This window comes from Serinus canaria, chromosome 6, assembly GCF_022539315.1.
Source record: "Serinus canaria isolate serCan28SL12 chromosome 6, serCan2020, whole genome shotgun sequence".
Classification (NCBI taxonomy): domain Eukaryota; kingdom Metazoa; phylum Chordata; class Aves; order Passeriformes; family Fringillidae; genus Serinus; species Serinus canaria.
Genome location: NC_066320.1, coordinates 18,418,369 through 18,446,006, shown reverse-complemented (window position 1 = coordinate 18,446,006; position 27,638 = coordinate 18,418,369). Strand labels below are relative to the sequence as shown.

Genomic DNA, 27,638 nt, shown 5'->3' with positions numbered 1-27,638 from the left:
TTTACTTAATCTACTAAAATGAAGGCCAGTCATCAGAGAGATACCCAGAAGCAACAGTTTATAGATTCAACAGACTTTAATAGTTCACAACAATAATAAACATTTTGTAAGCTTTCCAGTGGACTAGCTAAACAGTGTTTGTTTTTCATAATGAAACAGCATACAAGGTAGTAAACTGAACAAGCCTTCAACAAAAGTTTCTTCTACAAAAGATATTTTTGAAATACTTAAAAAAGCTTCAGAAATTCTATTTGTGTATAAGAATGCCCTTCAAGTATACAGACGAAATACTACAATATGATTCCTTTATCTTTTTTTCAGTAGAAGGTAACAACTGATTTCAGCGTAGAAGTTGTGTTCTACAGACCATCACTTAAATGCATTTATATCCATGTTAGCATTGAAGACTAAGTTACATTAGCTAAAAATACATATTTTATATAATATATAGTTAGCCAAGCATGCTCTCTGTTAGTGAATGAACAAATCAACCATTGTTGTCTGCAGTTTCTACATCATGAGTGGAAAGTGATGCCACCTGTGTTCCATTTGGTCATAATGTCTACCTTCAAAAGAAAAACAAACAAAAAAAGTTTTGAAAGGCTGTTGAAACCTCCTTGGTTTGCGGGATTTTTTGGTACACAGGATTTCTGTGAGCTTTAGCTTTAGATGGAAAGTCGTAGCTCAGTTAATGCATTCAGATATTCTTCATTGTTGGGATCCAAAGCAATGGCTTCCTCATAGCATTCAATTGCTTCTTGTTTCTTACCATTTAGTTTATGAACGAGCCCAAGTGTACTAATATCGGTAGCATCTCCTAAACCGCTCTCAATTTTCTGATTCAGTAATGTCTCCACAACTTTACTGCACTTTTTTCTTGCATAGGAATCTATTTCTAGTTTCAGACATTCTATGTAATATTTAATGGCTTTTGATTCTGATTTCATGTGAAATTGCTGAAAATGGCCATATTTGAAGTAGATGTCTTGTTTTTCATCACAGGCTAGATCATTTCTCTGAAGCATTTTCTGATATATCTCTTCTGCTTCTTCATACCTCTTGTCTATTGCATACATGCCTGCTAGGTCACTATAGGCAGAAAAAAATACTGGCTTTTTGTCAATCGCTATTTTAAAATGAAAAATGGCAAGCTGGGTGAGATTATCCATTTCCTCTTTAGGTGGGTATCTCATCTTCTTCAGCTGAAGTACCTTCAATCTGTAGCAGAGTCCTAGTTGGTGATGCAGAGCAACACAATTCGGCGTCAGTGCTAGGGCCTTCTGCAAAATCTCCACTGCCTTGTTCACTACTCCTTTCTTTCTGTAAAAATTAGCAGCATGTCGCAAGAAAACAGGAAAGTCAGGGGTTTTCTTGAGTCCTTCTTCAATGTACCTCTCCCCTTCATTAGCTCGATTTAATCGCTGAAGCTCTAATGCAAGCAATGCCACAACGGTAGTGTCCGTTGGATTCAGTTCCACTGCCCGCTTCAGGGCCTCGAGGCACGGCCTTACCTCTCCACCATACCTCTGAGTGTCACCTTCCAAGCGATACATTGCTGTTGCATAGCCAGCACTAAAATCTGAGTTATTGGGCTCACTCTCCAGAGCATTTTCAAAGCAATTCATTGCCCTCTCAAAGTAATTCCTCCCAAAACGTAATAATGCCCATCCTTGCTCAGCGTAGATCTCCGGAAGCTGAATCTTCTCATGAGCAGTACTTGAAAGCTTTTTGCAGCTGTTTTGCACTTTGCTTACATAAGTTTGAGCTTCTTCATATCTCTGCATGTGGTAATAGATCCAGGCATAGTTCCCCCAGGTAACAAGACTTCTTCTGTCAATTTCATCTGGATGACGTTTTTGAATAGCTTCTTCAGCTTTTTTGAGACTTCTCAGGGCTTCTTCATTTGAATTCTTTAGGTGATATACATAGGAGAGTAAATTATAATCTCTAATCTCATATTCTGCAAAAAACTTGATATGATCAAGTATTGTTTCCTCTAGGGCCTCAAGACTTACATGCTTCTTCAGCAAAGTCCATGTAAAATGACATTCTAACTGCAACAGGGAAGTCTTCAAGGAATCCTTGGAAATGGTACTGGAAGAAATCAAAGAAAAAGTTGTTTGTAACTCATTTACTTTTTGCTATTCTTGTTTTTAAGCCAGCCATGATGTACTTTAAAGGCAGGCAATACCTCACTTGGTGTCCTTGGTCCACAATACTTCAAACAAGCCAAAGCTTTAGGGAGCCCTAGGTCCAAAGTGCTGAATAGTGATTTTAGTAATTCTTCTTGCCAGTGCATGATGGCACCTCTTACACAGAAACAGATGTTGCTGTGGATGCTAAAATAGAGGGCTGGTCTCTGTAGTAAAGCTGGCACACCCTTGGGCCTAAGGAACATACTTCCTGTGCTGGGAACAATTGCAGAAACTTACGCAAAAGATGTCATCACTTAAAATTCCCTTAAACTAAAATAATGCGATTTAATCAGTTTTCTAAACCTTTGTACATGTTATGGTTTGTATTATAAATTTAATTTTACATTTCCTGCATTTTTAAATCCTTGTATGTTAGATCATAGCACCATTCTTATGTCATGGTTATACTGATTATATGGTCAATGTATCCAGGAATTGGGTCCCAGATCTGACCAGCCTCTCCAGTTGCTGGCACTTGGATGTACAGCCCATGAGTATGTAACCCCATTCCACTTGCTGGTGCAAAGCACACACTCACTCACTAACCCTGTGGCTCCTCAGATGCTGCCTCTGGATGTCCAGTGGGTGGTCAGAGAGCTTCTCTCTCTCCCCAGGTGCCTCATCCCATATACACACACACACACACACTCACACACCCTTGTTAACCAGACCCTGGTGACATAGTACTGGTCCTTAACACTCCTGTATCCCTGCTGTGGTATTCACATGCCCTCTGAACAGAGAGAAGCTGTGAGACAAGCAGAGAAGAAGGAAAACACAATTCTTATCTTGCTTGCTGTGCCTGTGTTGTGCTAAAGTAGAATGCAATATGGAGATTGTTTACCCAAAGTGAAGATGTTTTGTTCCCTTGGCCTATCAGGGCCAAGAAGTGTGTGTGTGTGGGATTGTCACGGGACAGTCACGAGAATCAGAGATGAGTGCTGCTCTGTGCAGTTGAGAGCAAGAGTGAGTGCCCAGCAGACGAAATAACAAACAATTTCTTTTTAATTTATTTAAAATAAAAACGGGTGAGATGTCACCAACATGTTCTATGAAAAATCCTTTCCTTACAATTTTTCCCTCGTGAGAAGCTTAGAGGCCTCAAGAACAAAATGCAAACAATTCTTATCTGCTGCTGTGGAATGCCACAGGTGGATCTGTTCTTGGTCTCATGTGGTTGTTTCTAATTAATGGCCAATCACAGTCCACGTATCCAGACTGTCTCGGTCAGAGACAAGCCTTTGTTATTCCTTCCTTTTTCTATTCTTAGCTTAGCCTTCTGATGAAATCCTTTCTTCTGTTCTTTTAGTATAGTTTTAATATATTATACATCATAAAATAATAAACCAAGCCTTCTGAAACATGGAGTCAAGATTCTCGTCTCTTCCCTCATCCTAAGACCCCTGTGAACAATGCAACTCCCTGGTGTGGTTTGAACCCAGCTGGCAGCTAAGCATGATGCTTAATCTCCCCCTGTTCCCCACTGCTGGAACAGGGAGGAGAATCAAAAGTAAAAATTGTAGGTTAAGATCAGAATTTTAACAATTTTTAATAACTTAAAATAAAATATAGTAATAGTAAATATTAGAATATATGATAAAAGGAAAAAAACTCAAAGAAAAAACAAGTGGTGCACAGGACAATTGCTCACTCCCTGCTGTCTGACGCCAGACTCTGTCCCTGCACCCCAAACAGCCCCCTTCCAGGTGACACCCTCAGTTTATATACTGGGCATGATGTTCTCTGCTGTGGAATATCCCTTTGGCCAGTTCAGATCACCTGCCCCAGGTGTGCTCTCTCCAGCTTTTTTGTGCACCTCCTCACTGGCAAAGCATGAGACACAAAAAAGTCCTTGACTAGGATAAACACAACTACAAACAAATTGTGAGTGTGTTATATACATAATTGGCAAAATGAAACCAGAACACTGTACCAGCTACAGAGAAGAAATTAACTCTATACAAGAATAAATCACAACAATCCCTCTCCATCCTTCAACAGCTTTTTCTTCCCAAATGGGGCCTGGGAGCCAGCAGGGCAGGGTGTTATTTGGGTATCCCCTACTGCCATTGCTTTCCTGTGTCCCCTGTATGAGTGCACAAAATGGCTTTTGTCACACAATCAAGGGGACGTTTTTACAATACAGAGATGACATTTTAGTCTACACTGTGCTTTCCCTTAAAAGGATTGACACACAATTCTATTACTGAGACTCCTCAGTCAAATCTTCCTTTCTTAGAAACACTTCCTTAGTGTCCCTCCTGCAACTCCTAGCAGGTCTAAGAGCTGGTGGGGCACAGCATGTGCTGCTGCTCAACTGCACAATCAAATCTTTTGGGTAAAAAAAGGACTGAGTGGAAAGACTGCAAAATTATGAGGAGGCAAATCAAGGAGGAATCACAAACACAGGTTTGAGAGACAGATTATACCTGTTTGGCTGGGCACCAGAGAACCTGCTACAGCCTGGATTTCATCCCACAATGCATGCACAAAATTTTTCTGACTTTCTGTTCTACTCAGAGAGACTTAAACTCATTACAGAAGCAGTAACATGACAACATTCAAGAGCATCCTTATTTTATTTTGGTTCTTCTCTAAATATTCTGTAAACTATTTTCTGGTTTTAGATGCTCAAAGTCCCACACTGCTTACATTTATGTAAATAATAAGCATTATTTTCCCATGGCACAGAGAAATAAAACATCTTTCAGAGACTGGATTGCTTTCTTACCTCATGGTTTTCCTTCTCTGCTCACTTGTCTTCAGATAGCCCCCAAGCTAAAGGAGTGCTGCCCACTGCTGTTGTGCCTTCCATTTATTTGGTCCAGTCCTCAAGTGATCTGTGATGAAATTACTGGGAAAACAAAAGTGAAACTAAGCTTTTCCCCGGGCGTGCCGAAGCGGAATACTCCGTCTGCTGCTGAGGAAATGAAACCGAGTCACCAAGCTGCGCTGTTTCAGCCTGGCTCTGTGCCATGTATTACTTTGTGTTGTGGAGAATGTAGCAACAGCTCCCAGCATTTACTGTGTTCCAAGGCAGAGACATCCATGATAAAGAGAATATTCAGGCTAGTGGGGGCTGACCTGGTTATCCTGCATAGGCTATGCAAGGATATTTGCCCCTGGTGCTTCTGCTGATGCATCTTTGCACAATTCTGCGCCGTGCTGTAGGCTCCTGTTTTATTGGTGTTGTGTCACCCACGTAACACACACACAAACAAACCCTTATCTCCCCTCTCTGCATTCATTCCGTTCATCCTGTGCCTCCACACCACGAGGTCGCTGCTGCTGTACCAGACCTGTGTTTTTCTGCACTATGCCATTCTCTAAGAGTACTAAGTATCCATCTGCAGTTTGCTGCTGCTCTCTATGTGAACCCACGACTATCCTTTCACAAATCACATTAGACAGAGGCAGTCAGTTTGAGAAACTGCTGTCACAGGTGTGCCAAGCAAAACAAAGCTGAAGACAGGTCAGGACAAGGTCAAACTGAGCAGAGCTCGCAAGCCATGGTCCCCAGGCTATGCAAAGCCATTGCAAAGCTTACAGCCTGGTGCTGGCAAGAGCAATGCCTGCTACAGGCTATACACATGGCAGCAGAGATGGGACTGGCCCGGGGACTGGAGCATCTATGAACAAACAACTCATTGATGCTTAGTTTAAAAAAATAAAAATGCAGACCTGGCTCTGTAAACTTGACTTTGGGAGCAACAAAGAGAACCAAGAAATAGATTGTAACATAAATAAATGGCACTATATATATAAAATTCAGATGTAACCTGAAGCTGCAGACCAGGGAAAAAAAAGAAAGGTGTAAAAGTGTGTTATGAAACTTGTAAAAATTACTCAATCTAGATCTGGTGAGAGGAAGAAGAAACCACAACCCTCAGCATGACAGCAGAGATGTTAGTACCTGATAACTGTTCTTTTCCCTAATTTTCTTCTTCCCTTCTTTTCTCTCCTTTCCCTCTTCCACTCTTTCCCTCCTTTAAAAAACCCAACAAACCAGTCTTACATATTAGAACTTCTGGTTTCTACAAAAATTTGGAGAGCCTTAGTAACACACAAACACCACTCCCCCACACTTGTGTCTTAAGTGTCTGTTTGTGTTGCTTGTATGTTTGTGTGTGTCTGTGCAGGGGCTGTTGGAGCTGATGTTTCAGAGCTCAAGATAAAGGTTAGTACAGCTACTACTCTGAGTAGCATTCAAGATTCTAGCAACCAGATATTTGATAGGTGATGAAAAGATGCAGTGGTCTGAGAAGGAAAAAGATAAGGGTATCTACACAAATCCATGTACTTTATGGAAAATAAAGGTTGTAGGTAGTTACAGGGAAAAAAAGTGCTTGAAAGGTTACTGCAAAGCCAAAACCAAATGTGGAGATTAATGTTTTACTATGCTACTAAGTATCTATGGGTTTCTTGTCTCTGCTTCTGTCCCAGGCATCTGTTTTCCTTGGTACGCTGCCTGGTACATGTGGGAAAATGCAGGTATCTTCCTTCTGAAATGCAAACTTTGCCCTAGTTTCCTTCTGTTTTACTAATTTAGTTTCATCGATATGCTATGGTTTGAGACAAATGCCTATTAAATAAAGTACATGCAGGAAAGTGCTTAAATCAGAATAAGTAAGAGAACAGTTATGCAAAGCCTTTCTGCAGCCATCTCTGTAACTTGCTGGGCACTGCAGAGGAAAATCCAGAAATCTTTCTACAGCTCTGCTGCTTTCACTTCAGAGCAAGCTGTAGCTGGGCTGACTGCTCTCAGGAAGAGCTGCACTGCAGAGCAGCAAATGCAGAAGCTCCTTGGAAAACATGTCGGGAAATGGGCTGGGAACAACAAATGCATTCGTATTTTTAAAGAAGTCTTTCATGGTACATACAGAAGAATAAGAAATGTCTTCAAACATATCTGCACATTTTATGAGAGAAAATTCATATCTGGGTATTTCCTTGGAGCTGAAATGGATACATCCTGACAAAGAATTCCCCCTGAAAGCATTAGGTCAGCCAAACAATTGCCTGAAATGTAGTTTCCCTTTTTTAAAATAATGTAAATTAGCTATACCATAGTACAGTTAATTACAGGGTCCCTTTACATACCCTATTTTATACTGTTTCCCATTTAGCCTAGGTTAGCATATAATTACTATGTTCGACAGCAGCAATTGTGGCATTTTATAATTTGGGTTTTCCCTTAGCAGGGAAGAGTAAGCTCTAATTAATTTGACAAAAAACTCAAGCGTATCACTGAGCAATAATTCTCCCACCCAAGTTCTTTAAAATCAAATAGTTTTAAGAAATGACAGCCAGGAATGCAAAGGATCATACAGTATCTGTGTATCTAGTGACATATCCACATATCAAAACACGGGGATGCTATGAAAACGTCTGTGATTTTTCAATTAAAATCTTAATGCTTTCTGAATAAACAGAAACGTTTCTGTTCTGGACACCCTCTTGCTCTATCACTGCGTATTTAGTATCAGCTTTCTGTATTATTCTCTGGATATTACTCCACAGTAATGGGCAGAGTAACAGAATATTTATTTTAAAGGATTGAATTCGGTCCAAGTTTTCGCAAGCCCGGTCACACATCCCCTGACCGCAGGCACGCTTCTCCGGGAAATTACAGCTGTGCAATGCAGTCAGTGCCTGCCAATCAGTTGCGGCAGGGCATGAAGATGACACAGCTTTGCAGGAAGCCGTGATGGTAACCCTGCACGCATGGAAGCCCATTTGTATAAGGCTGGGGATGTTTAGACAATGCTCGAAGATGACGGATGGTGATGTGTGTGTAGGAGCAGCGGTGGCGGCTGTCGAGCCCCTGGAAGGACGGGCGGTGCCGAGGCGCAGGTGTCCGGCCCCAGGGACACGCCGGGGATGCTGCTCCGGCACGGGGAGCGCCGGGCTCGGGCTCGCTGCTGCCGCTGCCGCTCCGTGCACGGAGCCCGCTGCAAAACACTACGCAGACCCTGGCAGGGCGGCACTGTGCGGGGCCCGGAGGCTCCGGAGGCGGAGGAAGTGCAGAAGACGAAGCGAGCAGGGAAGCAAATTCAGGGGAGCCGTTCTGGAGGCTGCAAGGATTCTGGAAATGGAGCACGGGGGGCGGGAGGATTCACACAGCATTGCTGCGGAAACGCTGAATCACGCCGGGCCGGCGCCCAAGGCCGCGCCGCGGCGGCACCGCCGATAGGGCCGCGCCGTGTGGGCCGAGCCTGGCCCGGCCCGGCAGCGCCGCCCCCGCCGCTCCCTCCGCGCTGCGACAGCGGGGCGCGCCCGGCCCGGCCCGGCCCGGCCGCGCCGCTGCTCCCGCCCCTGTCACCGAGGGGTGGCACAAAAGCCTCGCCTTGGCCCGCTCGCAGCTGTTGTAGCGCCGCGTTCTGCTCTTGGCCGCCGTGTCCCGGCTCCTTCTCGTACGACGAGGATGCGGGGCCTGGTGCTCGCTGCTTTCCTGCTGCAGAGCATCGGCGGCTCGGGCGCGTTCGCCGCAGGGAGGAGGAATGTGGACCCCGAAACGAACATGAACATCGTGAGTGGCGCGGCCGCGGCGAGGAGTGCCCCAGCCGTGTCTGCGGCGGGGCAGGGCGGGCTGGGCAGCGCGGGGAGAGCCCCGGCGCCTTCAGCCACCTGCCAGCGGCCAGCCCGCTGCTGCAGCCGCTCACACGCAAGGGTTACACAGTCTCTTTCTCTACTCCTCCTTCCAGGTCCTCTTGGTCCACTGTTGCCTATATTTGTTCTTTCTCTCACATTTTCTCGCGTCTTTGCGACTGTCTTTTGGAACCGCTATAAAACCACCGATGTTCATGGATCACGGTGAAGTTCCGAGCACCATGCTCCTGGGTTCTTACCCATTTGGGATTTACTCTCTTAACTTTGTTCTCCTTCTCCTGCGGTAGCTAACTCCTGAAATATTTCCTGTTGAGAGCCGGTATTAGTTGCTATTTCCTCTGCCCTGTCTAAAGTGTGCCAGTTTTTCACATGTGTGAGAAGATGCTTCAATTTAGAAATGCTTAAGGTGTATAAGAATAGACTATTTACATGCTTGGATCATGTAAATACAGTTAAAGGACTGAAAATAATAATTTAGTCTAAGACTAATAGCATTGGAATAACACTTAGCCTTAAAATAATTTTGAAATGTTAATGTCACTGTGAATAATAAAAGACATATATTTAATATTTAAAAGAAATGGCATGCTTAATTTAATTCTTCTTCTCTTCCTTGCCCAACAGTCTAAGAGAAGAACTCTGATCATGTCTTGCATTTCTTAGATTTTCTCAGGGCATGGTTGGTGTCAGCAAGTTCAATGACAGCAAGTTCACTGCCCTAGTGGCACTGCATCAAAATAAGATAACTTAAAGCTCAAGACATAAGAGATGAGAAGTTAAACCTAATCATGAAACCATAATGTTTAACAGGTGTGAGGATTTTTATATTATTATTTTCCTGTTTGCTTTGACATCAAAGTCACTTAAAAACTCTGCACTGGGCATAAGTTTCGAGGAGAAAGGTGAGAAATGGCACATCCTTCTCTCCTTCTATATGCTGCAGTGGTACCAGGAACTCTTTGTCTTCACTTGTATGTTACTTGTTTTCTTCAGAGCAGACAGTTTCAATTTTTGTCTGACAAATCTGGCTCTTGGTGTTTTGCCCTGTTACCATACTTTCCTTTTTTTCAACACTACATCTTCTTTCTCACTGTAAGCCCCATGTGGCTGGGACAGTCTAGGGAATCCTTGCAGATTCCTAGGATTCAGTCTGGCTAGTTCCTGAGTCTGTACTGGGATGTCTTATTAAGAAAATCTGACTAATAGGTAGATGGCATATTACTACCAGACCCTTTAATTACACATTCCAATCTTTAGAAGAAACCCAGGGTACTTTGCATGTGTTGGTGGACTGAGGAGCCTGGCAGTCTGGTTCCAAGATGGTTTCTTTTCTACCCTCAGAGTGAAATTATTACCTTCAGAGGATACCCTAGTGAGGAATATGAAGTGACCACAGAAGATGGATATATTCTTTCCATTAACAGAATACCTTATGGAAGAAAAGGCCGTGAAGGAAGCGAAGGTAAGATTTATGTCTGTTTGGAAAAAGAAAAAATCAAAGCACTGTCTTTGCGTTATAAAACTTTTGTTCCTGTAACAATCCAGAAGAAGATTAAGGACTACTGTGGTTTAAGACCACGGAGGAGATGCAGGGGTTGCACAGGTGAGGAGGTGGGGGACAGAGAGAATAGCGGTAATGTAAGCTCAAAATTACAAAGAAGCAATATGGGCAAAGGCTTTTATGAGGACTGAATGATAGAATGCTTTAAAAATGAGAGAGATGTGAAAAAGAGAGACACCTTTCGACTGGCTGTCCTCATACACTGTGTATAGAATTAACAATGTCTGTGCAGTGGCTGAATTTGCTGTCAGTCTTGCCACTATGCCTTATAAAAGCTCCTACAGCCATTCATGTAGCAGCAGCCCATTTGCATAGAAGTTACATGTTCTGAGGATTGCCTCAGAATACTTTGGACTGAAAAAATCCTAGGATTACAGGTAAAAACATGAAGCTCACAAAAGAAATTTATGATTGTCCTATAGCCTTGGGTGTGAACGAGACCTGTGGAAAAACCCTCTCCCCTGTCAAAGGCCAAGCAACAGCCTTCCTGAGCTTATCTGTTGGTTTTGTAGGAGTGAGGATGTTTGCACTGTCTGTTGTCTTTCACAAGGAATGTGTAAAGATCAGTGCATGGATGAGCCCCGTCAAAACTGGCAGGTGTCTTTGTATTTCATTTCAGAGATGCCCACAGGAAAAAGGCTGCCCTGCTGATTTTGTTGAATCCTTCATTGATGACATAAGTAAACAGAAGTTTCCTTACTTCTGGAAATTCTCTACATACCCCTTGCCACACCCTCGACCCCAAGTTCATGTTTTGCAGAGTGCTTTAATTTGAGAAAACAAGGATTACTGACCACATTTGTGGAAGTGTGAGCTTCTGGGAGAATGAAGATTTCAAAGTTCATGTTGATCTTAAGTTTTTATAGACTTGGTATCTTTCCTCAGAAAGATACCAATGATGTGTTACTGCTGACTTAGCATATATATGCCATATTTTCCTTTTGCAATGCCTGCATAATGTGAATAGAATTCCTTGGAATTATGCATCACATGATGTTTTGGAACAAATCCCACCATTTTTCGTGGAAAAAAAAAAAAAAAGGAAATGTACAGAGGACCAAAAAGCAAAACATCAAGGATTGTTTGTTTTACTAGTAAAAAACTCTAAAACAACTGCATGACATGGGTAAGAAGGGTGTGGAAGTAAATCTGTCTTCAGCTTCTTGGGTCTGTAGTGAAGAGGACAAAATGTTCTATGCAGAGAGTGTAGGTTAAGGACCCACCTTTTTATTTCCCCTCTGGGGTTTTTAGGATCATAGGTGATAGAAAGTCATTATTATTATCCAAGTCAGTTTGTCATATGATTGTGCAGTTCACATGGAGATCTGGTGACTGCTTGGTAAAGTGAAAAAGGAACTGGCAGATATTGGAGGTTCATATGAGAGCAGAATTAAAGCATTGAAGCAGTTAAACAGTGTTCCCCTTCCAGTGTTATGAAACAAGCAATAGCAGCTGGAGGAGAGCCTGTTCTTCAAAAACTCAGAAGTTGGTTGATCTGAGTTTAGTAAAAGGGAAGAAAATGTCAGTGGGAAGTGGAACATTACTGAAAACAAATTCATTTTGAGGCTTGACAGTCCTGTTTATAAGACAATAAAGTATTAGTGCAGCAAAGTAAACAGTTATGTTGAACTGTGCTGTCACCAGTGCCAGCTGGGCACTTGCTCGGCTTGCCTGGACAGTATGCCATGTGGGCTTTTTAACAAGGTGGGAAAAGCAGGCACTCAAAAGGTTCCTTGCCACAAGTATAAAGATTCCAGAAAAGGAGAGTATTGTTAATATAGAATATGAAACTTGCAGCAAATACTTATGGACATGACTGTGGTGGATGATATAGGTGACTGGAAGTTATGTTGTATCTGTTTCTGCTGAAAGATCCAAGTCTAAATTATCAATGGAGGAAGTACTGTGTGAGTCTGTATCATGTCAGAGCGATGTGTTGCTGGAGGTAAATTCCTGAGTAATCTCTGGCACTGAGCTGGTTGTCATGTTATCCGTTTTCAGAGCAGAAGTAAAAGCCAAAACACCTGTGCTACTGTGAGAACCAGAGACAGGTCTTTGTAGTTTTTGAAGGCCTTTTTTCTCCTAAGGGATTAGATTTAATTGATTTTCTTTGTGTAGAGGCAGGAACTTTCAATTTTTAAATCCGTATTCCACTTTCAATTTTTAAATCTGTATAGAGGTGCCATTTCCCTTTTCAGGATGGGGAAGTCAAGAGAGTCTTCTTAAATTCTACCCGGGTCTTAACTGGGCTTCTTATAACTAGTTAAATTAAGGGGAGAAAATTCCTCTGAAACACAGATTTCTTTGTTGGCTAATGAACTGCTCCTCAGGTTCTGCCAGAGCTTTGGTGGGTGTTGGGAGGGTGTTGCACAGAGATAATGCCAGTACCAGTTCCAGAGATTTCCACAGCTCAGCACAGTTGTTTGGCACTGCTTTGACTGGAAAACAAAGATCTCAGTAGCACATACGTGGGAATGCCTTCTCCACGTGTGGGGGCAGGGCAAAGTTTATAAGTATTAAAACTGCCACTGTGTTTGGGCCACTTTTCTGAGTCTGTGAGCTTGAAACAGTTGTAAGGGCTACCTATATTTTTCTTGTAGCTCCTGCTTTTCTCATGTTTTTTTATTGCATACTTGTCTGTTTTGAGCTTCAAGATATGAAACTAAGAAGTTGCTGGTTTAAAACTGTTAATGATAAAAAGTAGCTTTTGGTGAAAAAGCATGTGATTTCTGGCAGTCTGACCATTACACAAATTGCTGTTCTTAGTAGATTAATTCAAGTAGATTAAATACTCAAGTGCAAACCTGAAACAGACTTTCAATAGCTCACTTGAATAATTCTTGAGTATGCAATGCCTAACGTCAGGAATCTATCAAAAACACTTTCTTTTTCAGGTCCAAGGCCTGCTGTGTTTCTGCAGCATGGTTTGCTTGCAGATGCCAGCAACTGGATCACAAACTTGGATTACAACAGCCTTGGCTTTATGCTGGCAGATGCTGGCTATGATGTGTGGCTGGGAAACAGCAGAGGGAACACCTGGTCCAGGAAACACACACACTTCACGGTGAAGCAGGAAGAATTCTGGGTTTTCAGGTATCCTTGTTTTGCTATGCAGTCACATTGTGAACTGGCAGGATATTTTTCTCTGATTACATGTGGTGTCACACATGTACCATGTAATCAGATGAGGGACAGTAAAGGGGAGTTTTGAGATCAGTTTGGTGTGCTGAAACTCCTAGATGGTCAGTAGAAAACTGAAAACTCAATCATCAGAATTCTGTTTCATCCAAAAGAAGCTTTTCTTTATGTCCACACAGTGAATCTGTGCAGGAAAGCTCTGTGCAGCTGTTTCTCACTTACTGATTTCTTACACAGCTGACTTTCTGTCTTTGCTTTGTAGCTTTGATGAAATGGCTAAATATGACATTCCAGCCTCAGTGGACTTTATTTTGAAGAAAACTGGCCAGGAACAAGTATTTTACATTGGCCATTCACAGGGCACCACAATGGGTATGTGGAGAGATGCATTTATTAGATATATTGTGTTTGAAGTGGTATCAAGTTCCACATATGTATTTTAGTGAATAAAAACTAGGGCACTTGAAAACTACTGCTTTTGGGTTTTAGTGGCTTTTTGGAATATTAGCATGAAAATGAAAAGACATGATCTTTCAGTGTTTATTTAAAAGTGGAAAGCTGTTGGACTGATAAATTGAAGTCACAGGTTGCTGGCACTACAGCTTCTATTAAAAAAATTCAATTAATTATACATTATAAAATTAGACTCATCAGACACAGAGAATAAAAATTCCCATTTCCAGAATATTTTGCTGCATGTAAGGCCTGGCTCATGTGCTTTAGACCTTCTTGTAGAAGAAGGGTTAGTAAGCATTAAATTGCTTTCTGGAAGAAAGCAAGTCTTCTGAATTACTGTGTTTAATTTGTAGTAACTAAGTTAATTTACATTATTTAACCTTATCCTAGGTACTGCAATATAGTTAAACTATTAATCTAAAAATACTTTTGCACACTTTCTCAAAGATTTTTGTAGAATTTCTACCAGGTAAAATTCTTATCTAACTTGTGTCACTGAGATTTGTTCTTATTAATTGTTCTTATATTATTTACAGCTTTTATTGCTTTTTCAACTTTGCCACAGCTGGCTAAGAAAATCAAAATGTTCTTTGCCTTGGCACCAGTAGCTACTGTCAAGTTTGCCACTAGCCCTCTGGTGAAATTGGGATTCTTTCCTGACATGCTGCTCAAGGTTTGTATTTGAGTGTAAATGTTTCAAGCCAAATGAGGTATGCCCATTTCTGTCTGAACAGCATAGGAAAGAATGTTAATAGTTGGATTAGAGAGTAACATATGATAAGGATTCTGGGTCAATATTACCATAATGATGCTATTGAAGTCAGCAGTGTCTTCTGTAGCTTTATTACTGTCTAGTGAGACAATTTGCATCAGTTTAAAGTAGTATTTTACAGTTACAGCTTAATAGGTGGAATAAAATAGTTTATCCATTTACAGGTTTCTAGAATTTAAGCTAGGAAAATCATATGATAACTAGTCACTATGTTTTGGAAGAGTTGTGCAATATCTTTATACAGAATACAGTTCATGAGTTGTCCATGAACTTTAACATATTTGTTTCACAATCAACCATTTAGTATTGGAAGAGGATCCTTCAGAGGGTGATTAAGAGCAACAGCTTTATTTAGGTGTTGTGAATCATCTTCTGGAGGGGTTTACCTCTTTCCCATTAACATCAAGGGGAATGAGGCAGGCTGCAGTAAGTGCCTGAAGTCAGATGTTGTGAACACCCTGCTGTGTGTCATTTTTAACCATCACTTTTCTTGCCACCACCCATGGAGATTCCCACACAGAGCTGTTTGTTCTGTGACATAAGTCCCCTTCTGATCCAGCTTGTACTGATTTAAAGTCTGTCTGTAGTACTAGTTCCTTGCTCTAAAGGCAGTGAACATAAAAGCAGCACTAATCATTGTGATCTCCTGTTCCTTGCATAATGGACTTTGTCTAATGAGACTAGCAGCTGATCAGTGCCTTGTGCAGATGTTCATGTTGTGCTGAGGAACTTGATTCTCACCGTGACTTGCAAAAAACTGGAGTGCAGGGAGAACCTGACAATGACAAACCCATGGGTCAGTCATGTCTTTAAAGAACTGTGTCACTTTTAAGGAAGTTTGCAGTGGGACATTTTAAAATCCTTGAACAATTTAAAAATACCCATCAAGAGGAAGGGGTCACCACATCTCATGCAACTTGTTTTTCTCTCATGGTTTGAAGAGAGGAAGTTGCAAGTACAAAGCCATTTAAAATTAGCAGGCAGAGCTTAACATACATTAGCCTTAAACAATCTGATGACAAAAAGCTGTACAATGTAACTGTAAATTATTGAATTTAAAATTTATTTGAATTTGAGGTTAGGTTTGAAATTCTTGCAAGATTTTCCCAGTTCCCATGTACTCTTTGTGGGGTTAATGTACTGCACCATTTGTAGCAGAAGCACTAACCATGACAATGCTGATAAGGAGATCAATGATTTTCATGTGACACACCTGTCACCAGTGGAAATGCAAATAATTACCTCAAGAGTTCTGTAGTATAAAAACTGAAAATAGGTCATTCTGTGCAATTACATGTTTGTCTTATGTGTTTGTTATTTTGTAGGACATGTTTGGAAAGAAACAATTCCTCCCTCAGAATTTCTTGCTGAAGTGGCTTGCTACCCATGTTTGCACCCACAGAATACTCGATGACCTTTGTGGCAACCTATTCTTTCTTCTATGTGGTTTTAATGAGAGAAACTTGAATATGGTGTGTTCTAGTGACTTTCTTTAATAGATAAGTTGTTGTGAATTCTTAACACAGTATTGACTGAATATATTAAAAATTCTTAAGGAATACCATTATTAGGTTTAAAATTCAGCTTAGGAGTTCTGTTGTGCAATGCAATTAATCCCCCAAATGTTTTAACTTCTTATCTCATCTCTATGTATAGCTCCAGTGAACTTTTGTTTATAACAGTTTTAGGGGGAATGGAATAGTTTGTTAGTTGTTTAGAAAACAGCAATGGGTAGAACTGATGCCCTGTGAGGAGGAGTAAACCACGTTAATGATCTTGTTGCAGAGCCGAGTGGATGTGTATTCAACACACTGCCCTGCAGGAACATCTGTACAAAACATGATCCACTGGAGCCAGGTAGGTTTTCCAGAATCTAAAGTGCCCATGACTCTGGTTTGTTTGTAGAATATTGATGTGTCTGGTATTTGTTAAATAAAATGCCAAAATATATGTGCAGCCTAGCCCAAGAGAAGTTTGGAACTGCCAAAAGTTAGAATGGCAGTTGTTCACTGCAGCTGCTTTCATGATAAGGATTTATGGTGGTTCACCCCTCTTCCCTATTTCTTTGAAAATATTGTAACTGGAAGTACCTCAGCCAACAAAAAGTACTGCAGAATAACTAACCTCAGAGAGATGCTGTAAAGAGTATTTGTTTCCCTTTTAGCAAACCCTGTTTTGATTACAGGTTGTATTTTTAGCCAGTGAAAAGCAGCAGGTTTTCTGTTCTATTCTATTTGGCTTCATTTTATATTTTGTTAGTATATTTTGATGTTTGTCTTAATGCACAGTTTCATGCCTGTGATGCTGTTGTGCCTGAAGCTTGGTCAGCAGGCTGACAAGTGAGACATTTCCCATGGAATCAGTGGTCAGTGCTGTTTGTGCTCTCGTAGTTGGGTTCGGTCACTCATCAGAGGCAATGTGTTCTACTATACACAGCTGTTCAAGAGTTGGCTCAGAAAGAAATGTGTGAAGATTTTTTTTTCCAGATTCCTGTTATATAAACTTGTTTCTGAAAAAAATAGTAGATAGTAAATTATGCAGAACAGGCTTGCTAAGAAAGCTCCCTGCTTTATTCATACACATTTAGATATCAAGGTAAATATTTCAGAAGTAAACATGGAGCTGCCACATCCTGGCTTTGGATACATCAAGCTGTTTTCCTTAATGTTTTCTATCATCGCTATTAGAGAGGGTGAAATCTTAAGAGACAAAGTCTAATGGTATTGAATGTTAATGTTTTCCATTCCTGTGACACTGGGCATAACAGTGACACTTGTCCTTGTTAATATTTGGCATTCCACTGTTTCTTGTGTAGGTTGCCAGTTCTCCAGATTACTACAATTTTTAGCTCTTCTGGTAGTAGTGTTGTAGTTCTCTGTATGTGTATTTTTTTATTTCTAGGCTGTGAGGACTGGGGAACTCAAAGCTTACGACTGGGGAAGCAAAGCTGCAAATATGGCTCACTATAACCAGGTGAGCCATAAATTTACATCTATAATTCTAGAGTGTCACAGAAAATAGTCCTTGGGCACTTCTCTGGGTGCTGTATTTATGCTGCATGCTAAAGAGCTGTTAGTGTTATCCAGTAACCAGACTGGAGATCTGCTTTTTCCAAAAGCACAAAAATAGAAACCAGCTGGGACTGTAGAGCTCAGAGGTATTCCTAAGTCAGTGTGGGGCTCACATTTGGATATGAAGCTGCGGTGGCGCACACTTCCTTGAGGGGAAGTCCTGCCAATCTGGATCATGAGATCCCCCTGCACTTCTCATCGTAAGGCACAGGCTGTCAGTTCATGTGTATTGTTTATCTTTAATCTGTTTAGTCTCCATGCATTTCTGTTTCTAAATTGCTGTGTACAATGCCAAAAATATTTTGCCCCTTGTCTCTTAGCGACTGCAAAATACTGCAGTATCATACATTCAGAGTAGCAGTCACTTCTGACCTTAGATTAGAGTTGAAATACCTTGAATGGGGTGCATTTTCACATTCTCTGAGGTCCTGCTACCCTGCTGTTTTTGTAATCTCCTCAAAACATGTCTTTACTGCAGCTTGTGTTATAATATTGCAGGACTCTTGCGGTTACATTTTTGGTTGAGCCAAGACTCTATCTCTAGCTGTCCAAGAGAGAAAATGAGTATCTGTCACATTCTTGCAGTTGCTAGTATGTTACACTGGCAGGATCAGACTGAAGATTTTTTTTCTAATGTTTTGTTTTCACTTTCCCTCTCCTCAGTCTACTCCCCCTTTCTACCAAATAAAAGAGATGACGGTACCAACTGCAGTGTGGACTGGTGGACAGGACTGGCTGGCAGACCCAAGGGATGTTGCTATGCTGCTCACTCAGATCCCCAGTTTGGTTTACCACAAAGACATTCCAGAGTGGGAACATTTGGATTTCATCTGGGGCCTTGACGCACCTTACCGCATGTATAATGAAATAATTAGCATGATTAGGAAGTTATCTCTAGACTGACATGGGTATTGATTCACCAGGAATTTGTCAGTTTTTTGGAAAATACACTTTTCTGGCAATAGTGCTACATTGCTTAGCATAATGCATTTTTAAAATGCCAGCAATGACTACTAAATTGGATCAATATGTGCTTGTTTTTTCTCAGTATTATTTCTCTCTCTTCACAGTATTTTGCTTATTTTGCACACAGTGGCATGGTACTCAAAACACAGCAATAGGATCTAGCACAAGAGTATGTCATGTGCACATAAATGTAGTCACCTGTCTGAAAGACAAATTAGACAAGTTAGTCCATTCAGCACCTCAGGTGCTTGACACTTAAAATAAGTGTTTCACTGTGCATAAAACACAGCCATTTCTCAGTATGTGGCCATTTCTAAGTACCTTTGAGAAGTACTTCTTGTACTGCAGTGACCTATTTGGTGCTGGCACTTTACAAAGCACTTAGTAACTTTTTCCTGTGGTATTAATTTAGCCAATCACGTAAAATCAGATTACTTCCCTTTTCAATATTGCCCAGAAGAACTGTGGTGAAGCCAGAGAAACCACTGTCAGTTAAAATCTCCAATTTTGGGACTGATTCATTGCTGCATTTTCTTGCTTTGATGGTATCCCTGAAGCCTTTAGTGTTTCACATACCAGCTGTGGATAGAGGTCGCAATTTGCCCCGGCAGATTCCTGGAACAAGAGTAATGTTCAAACAAAACCACTTTCAGTCAACTTTGTCAATAGGTTGTGGCTTTCAAGGAGAGTGATGTAACATGCTTGTGTTTTGCACTGACCACTAACTAGAAAACAAGCTCCCCTGTCTACTGCTGGTGAGAGAAGAGCCAAAGCATTAATTCTGCTGCTTGAGCAACTTAATTTCTGTGGACTTTCCCCCTTAATCATCTGCTGCATTGAAGATCTGTTTACTTCTTAACCACTTACAGGGTGCTCCCCACAGTTGTGTTCAGAAGCTAAATAACAGCCTGGAGAAGCCTGACAGTATTACAGCACCTCGATTTGTCTACTTCAGACTGGGCTAAGACCCATTTAATGGGGAGGAGGATTCACATCTGCCTCAGGGGGCTGACTTTGGAGCTCCTTCCATTGACTGTGCAGAGGACTTTGGTTTCTCTGAGATGCATCAAAGTTCTGTGCCAAATGAACAATCTCCAGAGTCAGTCACCTCAGTCCAGATGATAATTTCTGTGCCATAGTTGGATTCAACTCAGATTTCTTCAGTAATCCCAACAGGATAAAGAGCCTTTCTCCATGTCATAGGAAATAATGCATTTTAAGTTGAGGCAAACTTATTTTGTAAAAAAAAATTAAAAAATAAAAAAAAATTGCAGAAATAGACACAGGTTGTAAATTAGGACTTGTTTCTTTGGGTTGTTTTTTTTTTTTTTATTCCTAATTCAGACTCAGGGAATTCTCAGGTGTTGTTTAGGGACAAAGTGGTTCATTGATTCGTGAGACTTTCGTCTTTTGTGAAGCACAACCAGATGTGCTTTACTTTGCTGTGCTGAAGGGAAGCTTCTGTAGGAATCCAGGGTGGTTAATTTAACAGTTGTGAGGGTATGTGGTATGGCAAGAGCCATGTGCATCATGTTTATTAAGCTTGAGCTATTTCAATAAACATGAGACCTGCTTGGAGTGGTGTGGTGTTTCACTTCCGGTTTCATGAATGCATGGTAATCTTTGGGATAATTCAGAAAGCCAAATCTATTTTTCACAACTATTAATCCATAGAACAAGTGCAGAAAAAAAGTAAAATAGCTAAGTAAATTTCCACTTTACTTCTTCCCTGAAAGAAGGTTTTCCCAAGCTTAAAAGGCCATTCTTATTTAGGTGGACTTCTCTGAGACTTAAGTAGGGTAATAATTGTAAATAATTACTCTCAAGACAGAGTCATTTTCTAAGCCTTCGGGTGAGGCTTCTTTCAAACCACTGACGTGGTGGAAAGCTTCTTGTATCATGTTCTTAAACCTTGGGTAATTGGATTGCTTAACAGACTGTCTGGAAATCTCATAACTGGCATTTAATCACATAGTAAGGCAGGGAGGTATTGCCACAGTGCACATGAACCAGCTTTTGACCTTTGTCACCTTCAATAATAAATGTGCTCAGGCTGTACCTCTGAATACTGTAGTTGTGCAGTCAAGACAGTAGAGTGGTAAAACAGACCTCCTACTCTACTTTGGCCCTGCAAGAGAAACAGTTTTGTCAGCTTGGGAACAAATTTTTCTAGAAATTTTTTATAGTGAATACCAACAAACAAACAAAACCCCTCCAAATGAAACAGAAGTGCCTTTATATAAATGAAAGTTACGAATGGCTTTACTTTGTAAGATGTGAGAGAAAAACCTTGATGGCTGGATAGATTTTTGGATATCTAATGAAAAGGCTCCTGGTGGAAGATTTTCTTGTAATGAAAGCATTTATAACGTCTTCTCCCTCTATTGTGTTATAAAATGCAAACTTATGCTGCAGCACTGCCCATCAGGAGCTTGCCTTTCTTCCTGTCAGCCTATTTTTATAAAACTTTATATGACCAAAATAATTGAAATCATCAATGAAATAAAACACTATGAAGGTTGGATTACTGGCCACACCTGTAACAGGACTGCCTAGTTCTTATTTTCTGAGTGGAAGTGTCTGCATTGCATTTCAACTCTTCTGGAAATTATGTCTGTAAGCTGCTGAGAGTACAAATCAGTTTCTCATTCCTGGGTTATGAATTCTGAATGACAGGATTTTAGGATATTTTCCTGATGGTTATTATTTTGAAAACTGATCCTGTTAAGGTAAAGCTTGAGAATTAGCAATTTACTTCATGGGCAGTTTTCCATCATCAGCCATTGTTGGAAACTAATTTATGTGACCTTTCATTATGCTTGATGCTGTCTGGAGGGGTTTTCAGTGAAGCTTGGTTGGGGATGTGGAGATTAAAAATTTGATAAAGAAAATGTGTTGGTTCTGTTGTGAAAAGTATTTTGTGTTTAGGCTGAAGTTTTTAATCAAAACTGAAGAGGAATGTGTGTTCTTCATCCTGATATTCTCAGCATCCCTGTGGGCTCAGGGTTCAAGCTGCTTACCAGGGATGCGAGGAGGAGAGTTTTATTTTGCTTATTTTTATCCAGATCCTGCATTTCAACACGCAGATTAACTAAACAGAAGGGTACTGTAGGTTAGATTTATAGAATCATTTAGGGTTGGAACCCCTAAGATGTAGTCCAAGCGCCCTCCTTCCCTCCAGACCCATTACGCCTATATAGCCTGTGACAGACCAACTTTCCGTGCAGCTGCAAAGCAGTGCGTACTTGGTTATCCCTGGAACTTTGAGCCGAGGAGCGTTTCCCAGCACCGTTATCCTCCGGCCCGCGGCGGGGCTGTGGATGGGCGCGGGGCGGCGCTGCCGCTCGCTCGGAGAGACCGCGCGGGGCCGCGGCTGCTGGGCGGGACCGGGCGGGACCGCGGGCGGGGCCGCTCGCCGGGACTGCGGGCGGGACTGCGGGCGGGTCCGCCCCGCACCGGCTCGGCGGGCAGGTGAGTCCGGGCGTGAGCGCCGCGTTGTGCCCGCACGGTAATAGCTTCCTTGAGAACGAGGGCAGGCACCAGGAGCAGCAGCAGTGCCTGCCCTGCTTCCCTGGTGGTGGTTCTGAGCGAGTCTCCAGCCCTCCTCCCCAGCACGCTTTTCCCGGTAGAGGGCTCAGCGTGTTCTGGGATGTTGCCTTATCTCTGGTACAACAATAATACTACCATACAGAGGGGGAGAAGAGGAAGATGGGAAAAGAATTTTTCCCTCTAATGCTGCATTAGTTTCAGAATGTTGGTTCTAGTTTTCTCTCCCGCTAACTTTCCCTCATTTTCCTGCTCCCCGCTGTAGTACTGTGCTGTTTGCGTTACAGTTCGTACCTAACAGTGCAGCCTGGGTAGGTGCTTGCATCTTGTGCTCATGTGGAATCTATTTAAGACCCTTTGTGGGGCCTCATTCCAAACTATGTGCCCTTCAACCTAAACTCTGTAGCAGGAGTGAGTTTTTGAGAGATTCTTGCAACACGTGGGAAAGTTTGGCAGCATTGTAAGTTGAGCGAAAAAAGCTGGGTTAGTGTCGCTGAATAAGGTGCAGAAGGGGCTTGTGTGTACTTTTGTCTTTTTTTTGGTGTCATACCTTGTGCTGACAAGGAAACTGAAGTTAGCAGAGTGGAGGTACGTGATAAATGCTATTTGGTGGCTAAGGCAGACGGCTCGGACTCGGGTTCTGGAGGGTGAGGGTCTGTCCTCTGCCTTGTGTGAGGACTGATTGTCCCGCGGGGCTGCAGTGCCGCCGGCGGAGCCCTTCCCGCGGCGCCGGGCCGGCTGCGGAGCGGGCTCGGGGCGGCGCCAGCCTCCCAGGTAAGCGCTGCTCGCTTGAGCCTTGCTTGGGCTTTGTCTTGCAGGATAGCCTAGAAATAGCACTTCAGAATTCCGTTATTTTTCCTTAAGGGACTTACGAACATTTTTCTATGACCTAATCTGCAGGCAGAATGCCTATTCTTTAAAATATAGCTTGTGGGCAGCAATAGCTCTAAAACTTTTTGAGACTTCACGTATCTTTAGGGATTAGTCAGAGGAGTGTCTTTAAGGCAGCTGAGCAATTTATGTCAATCTCCCTTAAGGGAGATTTGGAACACGTTATAAAATAAATTGATTCCCTGCATAATTCTAATGAAAGAGAGGATCGGTTATCCCATCTGGGAGACTTAATTTCTGATTGTGACTGTATAAATCAACAGAAATCACATTAATATTCTTGGACCCAGCTGGCGATCATGTTATTAGTGCCTTGTTGTGAAATAGAGGTTAGGATAAAATGTAGTCAGAAGATTGAAACAAACCTCTTGGATATAGATCCTCACCTGTTAGATTAGTGCCTTGTACCAGGTTTTAATTCACAACAGTTATTGCACTAAATACATTAATTCAACAAAACAGTCTCATAACAGCAAGGAATTCCAAAATATATGTGGAACATGTAGAAACCTGTCTCCAACAAGGACCTACTAATTGCCTGAATAATAGCACAGATAATGTCACTGCTTAAGTAAAATTCTTGAAGCCTAAGGAGGGAACAGAATCTATTGAAAAGAAAACAGTTGAAACTCAAAGCAAACTTAAGTGTTACAAATTCATGCATATTCAGGAAAGGTTACTGCTAAATAATCATTCTTAATTATACAGTCTCACATTTGCCCTATCAGATTTATTTTCTGATTAGCAAAAAAGTAAAATCATCTGAACAAGCTAATAAAGTCATCCAGGAAGTTGACCTCATTTCCAATATTAGAATAAATGCTTTACTGACAAAAGAGGTGAGTTCATAGGAAGCTTAGGGCAAGCTTTGTTTCCCTAAATGTTCAAAGCTTTGTTTTTCTTTTTCTAAAAGCACAAAAGAAGTGATGTCTTAGTGGTTAAATCAAAACTTCCATCATTTACCTCTAAAAGCTTTTAGCAAATTAGTAATGTTGGAGTCAAGCCTGCTGGCTTCTGCCTGTGGAGGGCTGGCCTGGTGGTCAGAGGAAGGTCCTTTAAAGGGCATAGGACTACCAGGTGGATCTGTTAAGTGCACATGTTAGTTTGATACATGGGTAAAGGGGGATTCTCATATCAACTTGCTAATAGAGCTGTTGAGATATGGAGTGAATATTGTAATAATGTGATAATACTGGTAGCTAAGCATCTGTCTGGAAGCATAATGAGATTTTACCCTGTGTTCTTCTCTGCAACTGGGGGATCTTATGTTCTTCAGAAATGGTTGGCTCAATTTTGCATCTAGTCACATCAGGTGAATTTTTCCATGTCAAATAGATACAGGTACATAAATTACTTCAAATGTCATGTTAGATGGGGATAAGTCACAGCCACCACATACAGACTAGAAGTGTATTGTAGGTCTCCTTAAGGATTTAACTAAGGCTATTTTATGACCAAGGGATCTTTGAGGAAATGTGTGTGCATACACAGCCATTGCCTACCAGATACCCACAGGTCAGACCTGGAGTTTAGGTAACAGTCACATTTAAAAAAAAAAAAAATCAGTGCTAATTTTTATTGCCTTATCTATGAAGACAAAAGGATAGCAAAGGATGGCACAATTCAAAATTAATAAGAAACAGCAACTTTTGAAGTGTCTGCAGTAAGTGGAATGGAAGATGTTCCAACTCTTTCTCTGAATTCCAGCATTAGAGTTCTGCACTTCTGCTTGTTTTTCCTACTGTGCAAGCCTCTGGTAGAGCTCTGCTGATAACCTTGGCCAGCTAATTCTGTTCTGAGATTGTAATGCATTATATTGCATTCTGTATGACAGGAAAGGGAACTTCCCCTTTAACGATTCGATTCACATTGCCATGTAAGAATTTCTGGGGGTGGAGACACTGCTTGAGCAGGCTGCATAAAAGCTGCAGGATTTCCAGCTGCCTCAGACTGCAAGCAGCATGAACTGCAGCCTGCCACACCGAGTGCTGCTCAGCTCTCCGATGGAGGGGCAGCAGGACAGGTTGTGCCTGCAGCCTCTTTGGGAGTTCGTCACCGCAAAGGAGCCATTGATCAAGTCACCGTTTTTTCCAGTGCTGTTTTCTTTCACAGCATACATGGCTTTCTGTCTTCCATATGTTGCACTGGACTTTTTGAGCATTAGACTACCAGACTTGAGAAAATACAAAATCCAGCCACAGAACTATCCAAGTCTTGGAATGATGGTGCCTTGCATTATTCAAAGTGTATATCACCATGTTGTTTTGATCTTCCCGGTGACATTTCTGCACTGGTACTGGAGACCCATGAATCTACCAGTGATAGCTCCAGAGCTGCCTGAAGTCCTGCTGCAAGTAGCAGTTTGTCTGCTGCTGTTTGATTTTGAGTACTTCCTGTGGCATTTGCTTCATCACAAGGTGCCTTGGCTCTACAAGACCTTCCACAAGGTGCATCACAAGCACGTGTCGACGTTCGCCCTTACTACGCAGTATTCCAGCGTGTGGGAGTTGCTCTCACTGGGATTTTTTGCTGCTATAAACCCACTGCTCCTGGGATGCCATCCTTTGACAGAAATGATTTTCTTCCTTGTAAACATTGGTTTGTCAGTGGAGGACCATTCTGGGTATGACCTCCCATGGTCAACTCACCGACTTGTGCCTTTTGGATTGTATGGAGGAGCACCACATCACGATCTCCACCATCTGAAATTCAAGTCAAACTATGCTCCTTACTTCACACACTGGGACAAACTCTTCGGGACATTCACGGAGTCACATTCTAATTAAGATTATTTACCTGTGGATGAACTCTTCTTTTTTATAGACTAAACTAGGATATTATTTTTTTAAAGAGATACAGAAGATTGTATATTTGAAGCTGCCTATGAAAGTAATAGCTATTTATAACAAATCCTCTTAATATATTTGTGTGTTTGTGTGTGTGTACTTGGAACTGCCTGTGTTAAGTGACTACAAATGGAAAAGTGAATATCTGTTGCTTAAATTTGAGTCTAAGGTTTAAGGGAAGCATTAAGAGACATTCTCTCTCCTTTCCTTCTTTCCAGCTTTCATAAAGCATGTATCATGTTACTGTATGATGTTTTATACATACGCCAGAACATTATCTTACTGTTGTAGGATGATTTATGATGTAAACAGAAAAGGTATACATCATGGATTTTGTGGAGTTTAATCTGCCAGAAAAAATTGTTATATAATGATTTTGCAAAATATTGGTGCCAAGTCAGGGTGGTTGGCTAACTGTTAAATGATTTTGATATTTATATTTTTTACCGTGATGTACTGTCTCTTTTTAATAGAGAATAAATATGTTCATTCTTTTAAAATCATGTTATGTTTCATTTTATTAATTCCTCTGTTCATATTAGGAACAGGTATGGTTCCTTGTGTATGGGTGTCATTTATTTGAATTATAAAATCATAGAATTGTTTAGGTTGGAAAAGCCCTCTAAGATAGAGTCCAACCATTACCCTAACACTGCCAAGTCCACCACTAAACCCTGTCCCTGAGTGCCACATTTACACATCTTTTAAATACCTCCTGGGATGGTGAGTCAGCCACTTCCCTGGGCAGCCTTATCCTGTGCTTGACAACCCCCAGTGAAGAACTTTTTCTTAATATCCAATCTAAACCTGCTCTGTCACAACTTGAGGCCATTTCCTCTTGTCTTTTCCCTTGTTAACTGAGGAAAGAGACTGACATCCATTTTAATTTCAGAGTTGCAGAGTTTTGTAGTATTATTTCAAAAGTGAGTGGTTTGCTTTTACTCCAGAGTCATATGTTATTTTAAAATAGTTTTCAATTTTGTAGAAACATAATATTAAAGAATGTGGCTTAAAAATTCAGTGAAATGTTATTATTATATTTCTATGATGCTTGAATAATTTTTACTAAGCAGCCCTTTAAATTGGAGCATTGGTCCTTTAGAATCGTATCAATTGTTACTTGCATGCAAAATCCTGTCAAGGAATATAAACAGGGTCTCTACAAAGTGGATAGTTCTTTCAAGCAGATTTCAAGGGAATAAAAACAAACCTTTCAGGATCCTAAGTCAGAACAAAATGGCTATGCATTGCTAGAACAGTTACATACAGAAGATCAAAATGTATCTCACAGAAGTCACACTGAAAAAATTAGGCATGAAGAGATAAGCAAGTCTTTGATGTCTCATTCAGCAGAGATCCACACGGGTGTCTAATGTCTCCTACAAAACACTTTAATGCTTGTTATCATCCTATCCTGTATTACTATAAACTTCCCAGGACGATGATGGAAACAGAGAAAGCACAAATAATGTAGAAAGTGTGGAAAGAACACTTAAACATCATCATCCAAAAATGTCTTTGTCCTTATGTTATGTCCAGAGGGTTGTGTGACCTTACAGAGGCTGTTTGTCCAGTAAAAAAGAGAAC

The 27,638-nt window shown here is 41.3% G+C and overlaps 3 protein-coding genes across 4 annotated transcripts; 2 read left to right on the top strand and 1 right to left on the bottom strand.

Annotated features, from left to right (window-relative positions):
* Positions 1–57: 57 nt before the first annotated feature.
* Positions 58–5,067, bottom strand: IFIT5 (interferon induced protein with tetratricopeptide repeats 5). 2 transcript variants are annotated; one of them, XM_050976589.1, is made up of 3 exons: positions 4,927–5,067; positions 2,016–2,094; positions 58–1,910 (listed from the first exon to the last, which is right to left on the bottom strand). In XM_050976589.1, the coding sequence occupies exons 1-3, from the start codon at positions 4,929–4,931 to the stop codon at positions 666–668; spliced, it is 1,329 nt and encodes a 442-aa protein (XP_050832546.1). In that variant the 5' UTR covers positions 4,932–5,067; the 3' UTR covers positions 58–665. The 2 variants fall into 2 exon arrangements, with proteins under 2 accessions (XP_050832546.1, XP_009085559.1); XM_009087311.4 differs by having other exon boundaries at positions 58–2,094.
* Positions 5,068–7,934: 2,867 nt separating this feature from the next.
* Positions 7,935–20,346, top strand: LOC103813931 (putative lysosomal acid lipase/cholesteryl ester hydrolase). The gene is made up of 9 exons (XM_009087312.4): positions 7,935–8,724; positions 10,146–10,266; positions 13,260–13,458; positions 13,766–13,875; positions 14,496–14,632; positions 16,057–16,203; positions 16,517–16,588; positions 17,633–17,704; positions 18,466–20,346. The coding sequence occupies exons 1-9, from the start codon at positions 8,620–8,622 to the stop codon at positions 18,703–18,705; spliced, it is 1,203 nt and encodes a 400-aa protein (XP_009085560.3). The 5' UTR covers positions 7,935–8,619; the 3' UTR covers positions 18,706–20,346.
* Positions 20,347–20,485: 139 nt separating this feature from the next.
* On the top strand, positions 20,486–26,554 carry CH25H (cholesterol 25-hydroxylase). Its single transcript, XM_050976590.1, has one exon. The coding sequence runs from the start codon at positions 25,167–25,169 to the stop codon at positions 25,989–25,991; it is 825 nt and encodes a 274-aa protein (XP_050832547.1). The 5' UTR covers positions 20,486–25,166; the 3' UTR covers positions 25,992–26,554.
* Positions 26,555–27,638: the final 1,084 nt, after the last annotated feature.

Excerpts from the sequence above, each read along its gene's own strand:
- LOC103813931 (XM_009087312.4), top strand. The coding sequence starts at position 8,620 with ATGCGGGGCCTGGTGCTCGCTGCTTTCCTGCTGCAGAGCATCGGCGGC. Across the intron at positions 14,633-16,056 it reads TTCCTGACATGCTGCTCAAG|GACATGTTTGGAAAGAAACA; the intron begins GTTTGTATTTGA and ends GTTATTTTGTAG. Across the intron at positions 17,705-18,465 it reads ATATGGCTCACTATAACCAG|TCTACTCCCCCTTTCTACCA; the intron begins GTGAGCCATAAA and ends CCCTCTCCTCAG.
- CH25H (XM_050976590.1), top strand. The coding sequence starts at position 25,167 with ATGAACTGCAGCCTGCCACACCGAGTGCTGCTCAGCTCTCCGATGGAG.